Source organism: Sinocyclocheilus rhinocerous, unplaced genomic scaffold (assembly GCF_001515625.1).
Source record: "Sinocyclocheilus rhinocerous isolate Xijiao unplaced genomic scaffold, SAMN03320098_v1.1 scaffold612, whole genome shotgun sequence".
NCBI lineage: Eukaryota > Metazoa > Chordata > Actinopteri > Cypriniformes > Cyprinidae > Sinocyclocheilus > Sinocyclocheilus rhinocerous.
In genome coordinates this window covers 831,656-843,595 of record NW_015625585.1, presented here as the reverse complement: position 1 = coordinate 843,595, position 11,940 = coordinate 831,656, and the positions used below count along the sequence as shown (strand labels likewise).

The 11,940-nt window shown below is 33.4% G+C and overlaps 1 protein-coding gene across 1 annotated transcript in view; it reads left to right on the top strand.

Annotated features, from left to right (window-relative positions):
- The window catches only part of LOC107754086 (junction plakoglobin-like), an 81,660-nt gene extending 71,618 nt beyond the window's left edge, over positions 1 to 10,042 (top strand). The window contains exons 11-17 of the mRNA XM_016570405.1: positions 2,901 to 3,053; positions 3,258 to 3,377; positions 4,553 to 4,703; positions 7,453 to 7,574; positions 8,450 to 8,492; positions 9,638 to 9,789; positions 9,920 to 10,042. Coding sequence (XP_016425891.1) covers positions 2,901 to 3,053; positions 3,258 to 3,377; positions 4,553 to 4,703; positions 7,453 to 7,574; positions 8,450 to 8,492; positions 9,638 to 9,774 — 726 coding nt within the window. The 3' untranslated portion in view covers positions 9,775 to 9,789; positions 9,920 to 10,042. The remainder of the gene's footprint in view (positions 1 to 2,900; positions 3,054 to 3,257; positions 3,378 to 4,552; positions 4,704 to 7,452; positions 7,575 to 8,449; positions 8,493 to 9,637; positions 9,790 to 9,919) is intronic.
- The last annotated feature ends 1,898 nt before the right edge of the window (positions 10,043 to 11,940 follow it).

The window sequence follows — 11,940 nt, the reverse complement described above, 5'->3', positions numbered from 1 at the left end:
CCTCGACCCAGGAGCGCGGCAGCGAGCTCTCCGTCCCACTTCGTCTTCCATCGTTCCAGCACCACCGCCTCGGGCAGCCACTGGCGGTCTCTGCTTCTTCCTACTGCCCGATCTCCTCAGCACCGCGACCCCCCTTAGCAGCGTGGGGTCTCTGGCAGCGTGTCCCTCCTTCCTCCCGGGTTTCGGCACCAATGTAACAAACGTTCGTAGTCACGGGAAGAAGGTGGCGGGAATGATAAAACAAACACAAAATGAAAGTAAAGCAGCAGCTCCTCACAGACGACTGACACACACAAAATAAAGTCCAGGCCTAGTCCTCTCTCGTCCTTTACTGTCGTTACTCCTCATTTTATCCTTCCGGAGCTCCTCCGTGGGACTCGAGACCGGTGAGTGGCGCAGGTGTCACTCATTATCATTAACTCCACTGGCCTCGCTCCGTTCCCATGGCTCTCGGCCCTGCCTCACTAGTCACATTCATTTTCTCTAAAGGCATTTTAGGAAAAACATCAGATAAACATGATATTGAAATATTTATTCTGAAAGCAATAGGAGAGTATTTTTTTTATTTGATTTTTATCTTTATCTTTTTTAACTTTTATCTTTATATTTGCTTCTCATATTTATCTTAACAATGCCTCACACATCTCAATATAAATTTCTCATCAAATTCTTCTAAAACCAAAATGTATAAGCTATTCTATACCATTTATTTTATTTTTTTATTTTTTTAATTTAGAGTACATTTTATTTACTTTATAAATATTGCATTAATCCATTTGTGAGAATAAGAAATAACACATAAAAAATACATTAACAACTAGGTTCGTGAAAATGTTATGAACAGTAAATTATATGCATTTTTTGCAGTTTTTCTTTTTTGCACATTGCTTCTCATATTTTTCTCTCAACAACATCTCTAACTGTGCTCAGAATTGCTCAATATGAACTTTATTCATATAAAACCAATTCTTATAAAACCAAATTAATGAAATATTTTTCCTAGTAATATAGTTGTAGCCTAATTATTGTAGTAGTATGGCCCAATTTTATTCATTTTATTACTGATTTGGACATGGTTCATTTAGAGCCAGAACTATTTATTTTATAATGGCTCCTATATAGAAACCAGAAAACAGTTCAACAGTTTCACAAATGAAATTCATGCAGACCTTATGTACTACAGTTGGACCTCAGTTTGGCTGATGGCTTGGTTTGATCACTAATGCAACAAGCATGAGAGCCCAATGTCTGGAATGTATTGCGTCATGTTTATTTGCAGGCGTTTTTGGCGCTTGACATGGCTTGTCGTCCCACCCTGCGGAGATCTGCACTATCAGCCAGCGTTCTCTAATCAGCAGAGGAACATTGTTGACTAATGATGCGTGATGAAGGAGGCTGAAATTAAGCATTTACTCAAGGCTCTTTGTGCACAGATGGTTAGGCAGAAGTAAAATGACAAACACTTCACATAAATGCATGACATTTCTCTGAACTATATCGTGGAGTGATATACAGGTGATTTCACCGACAAAGACTCACATGTGCATTGATGCATCCATAAACATTTGAGGTTGCATTCAGTCTTACATCAACCTAAACTTTATATTCAGCTCAGATTTTTAATTAAAAAAGCATTATTGCTGCAAGTAACGTTGCTCGGTTGCCATCATGTTAATGTCTCCTGGGTTTCGACAGTCGACAGTCAGCACTTTGGGATTTACAAGAGTGAGTCAGTTGTTAAAGATGATGAAAGGTTTGAGGAATGGACTTACAATGGAGCTGCACAATGATGAATTTACAACAAATGAGTTTAGGTTAAGATTATGTCTTTTTGAAAAGGTACGGTGCTACAAAAGTGGGGCACGGTTCATTGTGTTAAAGATAATTTAGCTAAACCCATCACTAAGAAAAATCACAAAGGAGATCTTTTTCAAATTGTTTTTTCATAGGCCACAATAAGATTCATAGGGCAGGAAGTGTTTGGAGCTCAGTGTGCTCGGCTTCGCCAAGATACAGAGACAATCTAAAGCACGCATCTCAATATAAAATTTCTCATTAAATTCTTCCAGATTATCTGAGCTATTCTATTTCAATGTATGTATTTACTTACTCACTTACTCTGTTTTAGGCATTTTAAGAAAAAACATCAGCTAAAGGTGATATTTATATGATATTTAATATATAAACTCAATTAATTTCAATATAAACTCACCCAATTTCACATCAAATTCTTCCAGAACCAAATTATATGAGCTAATCTATCCCATTTATTGTTTGTTTGTTTATTTATTTATTTTCTCCATTTTAGGCATTTTATTTATATTTTGTTTATATTTAAATTATATGATAATGACAACTTTTATTTAGAACAATTTTGTATTAATTTTGCAATCAAAATAGTGAATTTCAATATGAACTCATTGAATTTCACATCAAATTGTTCCAAAGCCAAATTATCTGAGCTTTTTTTTTTTCTCATTTATTGTTTGCTTGTTTGTTTGTTTGTAAATTGAAACTGTTTTTTTTTATTATTATTTATTTTGGTTTCTCTTTTTTTATTTAAATTTATTTTCTCTGTTTTAGGTATTTTAAGAAAAAATTTGATATTTAAATATTATTTCAATATAAACTCATCAGATTTCACATCAACTTCTTCCAAAACCAAAATATCTGAGCTATTTATTTCTATTTTTCAGAGCTATTTATTTATTTATGTGTTTATTGAAATGATATTCAAATGAAACCGAGCAAAGTTTTTTTTTATTTAGAGCAATTTTTATTTACTTTGGAAACCATTGCATTAATCCATTGATGAGTATAAGAAAGCAATAAGAAAATTCAAACAAATAACTGAAATTGTTCTAAACAGTAATTAATTATATGCATTTTTCGCACTATAGGCCACAGTGGGTTTGATTCGTAACTTGGCCCTGTGTCCGGCCAATCAGGCGCCTCTGAGAGAATCTGGGACAATCCCTCGACTGGTCAACCTGCTATTGAAAGCTCATCAGGAAACTCAAAGACACGGCTCAGGGGCCCAGCAGACCTATCAGGTGCGTTTGGAGCTTTTTATACCTGTGCATTTATTTTTCATATATCCTCTTTATTCACCCTCACATATAGGCCGAAGCCCTCAAAGGGAGGACAAAATATAATCTAATAAGCATCAAGGTCCCAGTATCTGGCATGGACCAGGTCCCTTTAGCATTAGAGTTAATGTTCTCTTCTCACTTTCACTCTTTTTTTTTTTTTCACAGGATGGCGTGCGAATGGAGGAGATCGTGGAAGGCTGTACGGGCGCTTTGCATATACTAGCCAGAGATCCCTTCAACCGAGGGGAGATCGCCAGCATGCAGACCATTCCTCTGTTTGTGCAAGTACTGAACCAACTTATGGCAGTCCTGGCAGTGAAAGCGGTTCATCTGTGTGTGTTGTGATGTGTGGGGGTTGCGGGTGATGACTGCGGGGCGTCTGGCTACTGTTTGTATTTGTGTGTTTGTCTGTGTTTATATATTATGCTACCAGTGTCAGCGAAGCTACATTTAAAGCTTTCTTTTAAAATACAGTCAAGCTACTCTTTTGAAAAAGAAATGAGCTAAGCTACAAGCAAAAAAAATTAAATTAAATAAAATAAACAAAATATCATAAGGGTGTGATATATTTTTGAAATACATAACTATCAGATGATATCTTTTTTATTTAGAGACACATTTTTCTGGCACAACAACAAGCAGTTTGAGTGGGGTCACAGTGTTAAATTTGAAGACATACATACTAAATAATAATGCAAATGGTACAAAAGGCAGTGTTATAGCATTTATTTATTTTGAATATTAAATTTATTTTTTATTTATTTACTATAATATTTATTATTATAGTATACTATGTATACTGTAATACACTTTATTATTATAGTAAACTATATATTTTCATCTAACTTTTGATCTCATATTTATATTATATTGTATTATATATTATATGTTGTTTTATTTCAGCTTTATTTCAATTAACGAAAAAGATCCTTAATAGTGTTAGCTTTAACAACACTGCTTATGTGCAGGAACTCAGTGTTCTGAATTGATTCATATAGATGAATCTGCTGAATGAACCAATTCACTAAAATCATATTTCCCCAAACTGACAGAAAGAGAGTGTTAACAATTATGTTGTTAAGTATTTGTGCAAAATAAAATTTTACATTAAAAAAAATGATGTAGTGTTTAGTTGCTATTTGTTGGGAAAAGTAGCTTGTTACTGAAAAAGCGACAGAGTATTGAATGTTACAACACTGAAAAATACTATTGTCACTCATTTTAGTTGCTTCCCAAAACACTGTGCATTATGTTACATTTATTATTTTAGTACATGCTTTTGTCCAAAGTAACTTAAAAAACAAAAAAAATAGGAAGCAGGTACATAAGTGCAAGATTGTTTAGAAAAATACAACCTTGTAATGAGATGGAGGTGTTGATGAAGCAGTAGTGAAACAGCACAGATGAGTTTTTTTGTGTGTTTAACCCCTCTCATTCTTTGACTTCCTGTTTCCTGTTAGCTTCTGTACTCCTATGTGGAGAACATAAAGCGTGTGTCCGCCGGTGTTTTGTGTGAACTGGCTCTGGATAAGCAGTCTGCTGAGATGATTGACGCAGAAGGAGCATCTGCACCTCTAATGGAACTCCTGCACTCTCCCAATGAGGGGATTGGTGAGTGATGCCCATCCAGAGAAAGTTTAATGCCACACCCCAATATGGCAAGCTGTTTTAACACTTATGAAACATATATGTATAACATGTATACATTTAATGTATAAAACATACTAGTATCTATTTTCATGTTATTAGCGCTTATGTTTTACCTACTAGTATATATTCCATTACTTCCTAGTATGTATTCGTTAGCTAGTGCTTATTCTTTAGGTACTTGTACCTATTAAATAGATACTAGTACTTATTCATTAAATACTAGTACTAATTCATTAGATAGCAGTAGTTATTATTAGATACTAGTACTTATTAATAGATACTAGTAGCTATTATTAGATACTAGTACCTATTCATTAGATGTTTCATACTAGCAATTATTCATTAGATACCAGTAGTTATTAATAGATACTAGTAGTTATTATTGGATACTAGTACTTATTCATTAGATACCAGTAGTTATTATTAGATATTAGTACTTATTCATTAGATACTAGTACTTATTAATAGATACTAGTAGTTATTAAGTAGATACTAGTACTTAGACATTAGATACTAGTACATATTTCAGCAGTTACTAGTAACTATTCTATTTTTACTAGTAACACATTTCAAATTTTTCCCATTGGCGTCTATGGGGATTTGTCATTCATATATCAAATATTCCATTTTGAGTCTAGTATATATAATTGGGTACTAGTACTTATTTTCAGATACTAGTACTTAATCATTAAATACTAGTACTTGTTTTTAGATACTCGTACCTATTAAATAGACACTAGTATTTACTCATTACATACTAGTATTTATTCATTAGATACTAGTTCTTATTATTAAATACTAGTAGTTAATATTAGATACTAGTACCTATTAAATAGGTACTCATATTTATTGATTAGCTTCGTTAACACTTTATTTTAAGGTGTCCTTGTTACACATGTTACATGTACTTACTATTATAATAACAATTAATTATGTATAATTACATGCAAGTAACCCTAAGCCAAACCCAAATCCTAACCCTAACCATATAGTAAGTACATGTAGTTAATTAATATTATTCAGTACTTATATGTATAATTACACCGTAACAAGGACACTTTAAAATAAAGTGTATCCTTAGCTTCTAATACTTTTTCAATAGATACTAGTACACATTTATAAGATACTAGTACTTATTCAAATTGTATTTTTTTTTCACTAGAGAGGTTTTTAATTGAACTCTACAGTGGCCATTCTGACTAGTCGTAAGACAAGTTAAAAAGCAATTGTGACTAGTATAATAAGATTTGTTTCTAGAAACAATCACAAAAGATGCTAGTTTCTAATAAATAAGTACTAGTACCTAATGAACAACTACTAGTATCTATTAAATAGGAGCTAGTATCTAATGAAAAGTAATAGTATTTAATAAATAAGTACTAGTATCTAATGAATACTTATTAGTAATATTTTAAATATCTGAATGACAGATGGTCAATGGTAAAAATTTTAAATGTGTTACTAGTAACAGTAATGTAGTTACTAGTCACTATTGAAATAATTGATAGTATCTAATAAATAAGAACTAGTGTCAAATGAATAAGTACTAGTATCTTTAAAAAGTCACTAGTATCAAAGATTAAGCACTAGTGGCTAATGGATAAGTACTAGTACTTAAGAGAATAGATACTAGAAGCTAAAAAAAAAGTACTAGTAGCATTAAAATAGATACAAGTACATTTTAAGGATTAAATGTTAAAACAGCTTGCCATACCTTGTGACTAATTACATGTGTCACTTCATGTTGTTAAAACACAGAAAATAGCCATATGCAATTGGACAGATCATAGTCTGTACAACCATTTGAAACTGTGCAAACCTTCCCCCGATTTTTCATCACACTCCTAGTGGAAGTAAGCTGATACAGAAAACTGGCAATTCTGCATTCTTGTGTTTACAGTTTCATACCAGCATCTTTCATAAACTGCCGACACTTTCTCCTGTATCTGCTCGACAATGACAGTCTGCGGTAGACAAACACTGTCAGACATACAGCATGTCGTTACGCTGACTTTGGTGCCACACGTCAGTATAGAAAAGAAGCAGAACACACAAAAGACCACAAGTTCACAAGCGAAAGATTTCACTTTCAGGAATACATTTGGTTAAAAAGTCTGTTTACATATAAGAAGGCCATCTGACTGGCATGACATCACTTGATTACACTTCACTTGATTTGGTGTGACATTTAAGGACAGGCAATAGACCATTCAAGTCATAGTTCAGCAAGTGTATTTTGTATATGTGTTTGTATATATTATTTGTATATTTGTATATAAATTTATATTACATAATAAATTATTATTTAATATTACATAATAATTTAATATTTATACATTATATGTGTGTGTGTGTGTGTGTGTGTGTGTATGTGTGTGTGTGTGTTACATTATGAAATGTAATTTTTTTTCAGAATTCTTTGATGAAAAGAAAGTTCTAAAGAACAGCATTTACTTAAAATATAAATCTTTTGTAACAGCGTAAAAGTATTTACTGTCATTTTTTACCTTTTTATTTGTCATATGTTATCAATGTAATTATTTATTTATTTATTATTTATTATTATTTTCTTTCCACTTTTATTCAGTAAATATATTTCATGCATTATAAAAATTACATAATAATAATAATCCATAATAAAATGTAAATAATTATCATGTATCATATCATACATCCAAAAATCTGGTGATAATCATTCTCTCTTCTTCAGCCACCTATGCTGCAGCTGTTCTCTTCCGCATCTCTGAGGACAAGAGTTCAGACTACAGGAAGCGTGTGTCGGTGGAGCTCACCCATTCCCTCTTCAAACATGACCCTGCAGCTTGGGAAATGGTGAATATATTTATTCAGGAGTCACACAGCACTCCAGCACAGTGCACATTATTATTAATGAGATCATTTCGAATTGTGTATGCGGTATCAATTTTTAGCAATCATGATGAAATAATTATATTGATATGGCATAATTGACGACATACCTTTCAATTATTGAAAATGAATGCAAACCCAATTGGTAATTCAACCCTGATGTGAAACAGTGTGCTTTTTTTTTCTTCTTCTTCTTCAATAATTCAGTGTGTCGGTGTCAATTAGGTTTCTTATACTGCAAACGGTTATATGATTGTCACATGCACATGGATCTTTTTAGGCATTTTTGGTGTGTAGATCTGGAAAAATGGCTCAGAAAAGCGATGTTAGTTATCATAAGAACTGTCATGTTTGCAGATACAACTTGGTTTGATATTTTTCTAATGCAATAACATTCAAATCTTCTTGTGTGTGACTTGTCCAAAACATTAGAAATACTTTTTGGGGCCACTGTGTAATACTATAAACAGTTGCAAATGTAAATGAGATGGATAGGAGACGACGTATATGTAAAGGAGATGGATATGTCCTAATGAAAGTGAATTGTTGACCACAGCATTTATTTGATCAGTAAAATCAGTAATATTGTGAAATATTATTACCATTTAAAATAGCTGTTTTCTATTTGAATATTTTAAAATGTCATTTATTCCTGTGATGCAAAGCTGAATTCTCAGCATCATTACTCCAGTCTTCAGTGTCACATGATCCTTCGGAAATCATTCTAATATGCTGATTTGCTGCTCAAGTTGATATTTCCCGATATTTCAATGGTATCATATTTTTGTTTGTTATGAAAGAAGCTTTTAATGAATGTGTTTGCATTCATATTCTTTCAGGCACATGCCGCCATGCCACTCGACCCTGGATATATACCAGATGGTGAGTTGAGAGCACAGTCGACAGCCCAGCACATCTTTCTGCTTTAGTACACAACACCACCGCAAATTGCCTATTTATCCGGCACATCTCGCTGCATTAGAGTGAAGAGCTTTACAATAAAATGCCACATGACAAATGAGTTATGGCATGCGTATGCGTGTGAGAGAAGGGTCAAAGACGAAAAGATAAAGAGAGACAGTCATTGAATTCACATTTATCAAGCGCAAGAGCGGTTTGATTGTCAGTCCTTCCCGTGAACTGACAGAATACTGTGTTCCTCAGTGAGGAAACGTTAAGTATACAATGTGCTGTTCACTCGTTTGTCGAAATTGGAAATAAAAAACAACCCACTGAAACCAGATCGACCTGTTTGATCCTGTTACACACTGATACTGTTCAGCCATAAAATATGTTTTGTAAAAATTAGCAAAAAAAACACTTTGAAAAAAAGGCACTCACAATGAAAGTCTAAAATAAATACATCTGTATGGAAAATGTAGTCTTTAAATTATATGTCATGATAGCAATAGACTATAAACTAATTCAGAATGAGAATGTAAGAATGATGTTCAGTAAATTATTGTTTTATGATGAATAATGAAGAGGCTGTTTCATGGAATGATTAAATAATAAATTATAGTACATGTAAAAATAACACGTCAACCATACGCCTGACTTTATTAGTCTAACTTGACATTTTCACTTCAAAATAAGAATGTTTTGTTCCCTGCAGGTCTTGGACTGTCTATAAAAAATCTACTGAAAATAATACAGCTGTAATATTTTGTCTCGTACAAAACAAACATCATTTTCCATGTACTATTATAAATATGACATATGAAGTTTGAGGGTAAGGGTGTTTTTCCATCTGATTCTTCAGGCGATTCTGCTCTGGCCTCAGGGGTGTGTGTGTGTTTCTGCTTGAATGTTGGTGTATTAACAAGTGTGGCAATTGGATTCATTGAATTAGTTCATCTGAAATCCCCCTCGGTCACTTACACTTCATTAACCAGCCCTCGATCAATGTCAAGGGTCCTCCATTATATCAAATTGCTTGAAGTAGATGTTTTTATTCTTTTACAGAATTTCTAATTAAGGCAATGATGGCATAATTACTGTAACTTTAATTGATCTCTCTCTCTAAGATCTGGATGCAGTTTACCCTCCATATGGTTACTCTGATTTACCCATGGATGGCCTCCCGCTGGACGCTGAGCTACATGAGCAATACATGCCAGAAATGACCTATGACCCTCGACAGGTGTACCCAAATCCTCTTTAACAACACTGCCAGCAGGTTAGTTTGCACACGCTTCCCTGACGTACAACTCAGAGTCTCTAGTTATGGGTTAACTCAGCATTATTGTTTGTTTTCTGAACGTGTGATTCCTGAATAAAATAAATCACAACAAAGATGTTCCTCTCAGTCTTCAGGTCAAATGAAGTGGATGATGAAGATGGAGACCCCAAACCAGTTTGTTCCCTGCAAAAAAAAAAAAAAAAAACATGGAGCAGAGCCTGAATTGTGCAGTGCTTGAACGAAAGAAGAACAAAACACACGACTTGCTGTTCACTAGTTCACCACCGGTCTGTTTGTGACGTGAGTTCTAAGCACTGCCTAACTCATCTTGTCATCTTGTGCTACTAACAGAGTGACGAAGCCTAAAAGTGTGGTGACGCGATAAGCATGTGATCATAACATGTACATTTTGTACTTTATATTGTTTGTCCAAAGATGTCCAGACAACTCCGTCCTAGAAATGTAGCATAGCTAGTTAGCGGCTCAGCCGCACGAGGGTTCGTTTTTCTTTGCGTTCTGTGTATTTGTGACTCTGAGGCATTGCTACTGAGTAGAAAATCAACAAAAGCAACAACAAAACATGCATCTAAAAACAGAAGCCTGTTTGTATTTTCATAATCTCACTATTATAGGAAGACATTTGTTGACATGAGAAGACATTGATATGTTGTCCTGCCTTTTTTCTGGTACTTAAGAAAACTGCAAACCTCTTCTAACAGGTCAAGGGCAGGATTTCTTCTGTTTTATTTTCCTTGCATTTTTTTCATTATGTTTAAGAGACAAACTGATATTCAGTTGGAAGAGAACATTTGTGGTGTATGATTTCATGTAAAGACATTTTAGGAGGCATTAATAGATCTGTAAACATTAATCTCAGCTATAAAGTATTTGGACACAAATTCCTAATAAACCAATAAAATATTAATGCCAATGGTTTTGAAATTAAATTCTCAGTAAGCACATACAATTGTCCAAATACAGTGGGTCAGTTTATTTTCTGTAGATTAGATGTTTTTTAATGACTCTGCTATCATGCAACAGCATTGCAAATCCAAAAATAATTGTAGGATTCATACATTTACAGGTATGTCAAAATTGCTAAATTAAATATGTACAATGTATGGCCACATTTGTAGTATATTTTAGAGAGATCTAATACACAGTGACTCTGTGACAATGACCATTTGTTTTTCTTTCGGTGCTATTACTGTAATAGGGAACATGATGTCATTATCCTGAATTAGATTTTTTTTTTTTTTTGCACAATAATCATTTAGCTTGGTTATTTTGATTGTGCTCTAAAAAGATGGTCTTCATTAAGACTGAACACAATGTACTGTTTTACAAAGGAATGATTAGCATTATAGTGATTGCTTTTCCCACCTTGCAATTTTAAGTCACCCTTAAAGTTTCCAGCTAGACTTTCAATACAAAACAACCCTTATTATTACACAGCTCTCTGGAACAAAATATTGTATGATTATGACTAATCAACTACATTATCCTTTACTTGTTCACTCCAGACTATTCGCTCTCTTATGCCCTCTTTATATAACATCCCATAGACTTTAAATATTTTTTATACAAAAACTATATTGTTTTACATCATTGTACATACAGTAGATATAAATGTGCTAATCTTGTTTTGAATGACATGCTGAATTTTGTGGTCATATGACTGAGTGTGATGCAAGGGATCTTAAACATGAATTTGAAAGGCTTAAATGAATTTGAAATACTTTACAATCTGTGTGAAGTGTGATTGCTGATTGATGAAATTGCAGTAATTGTCAAGCATTATTGATTAACTGTAACTATAATGGAGAATTTAGCTTCATACAGTAAGTACAAATCTGCCTACCATCTGTTGGTATATAAGGAACATGTATGTGCCAAAAGTAATAGTAGTTACATTGATAAAGTGTTAGTATCAATCATGTTAAAGGAATAGTTCACCCAAAACAGATTTGGAGAAATTTAGCTTTTCATCACTTCCTCTGCAGTGAATGGGTGCCGTCAGAATGAGAGTCCAAACAGCTGATAAAAACATCGCAATAATCCACAAGAAATCCACACCACTCCAGTCCATCAATTAATGAAGTGAAAAGCTGCATGTTTGTAAGAAACAAATCCATCAAGACATTTTTA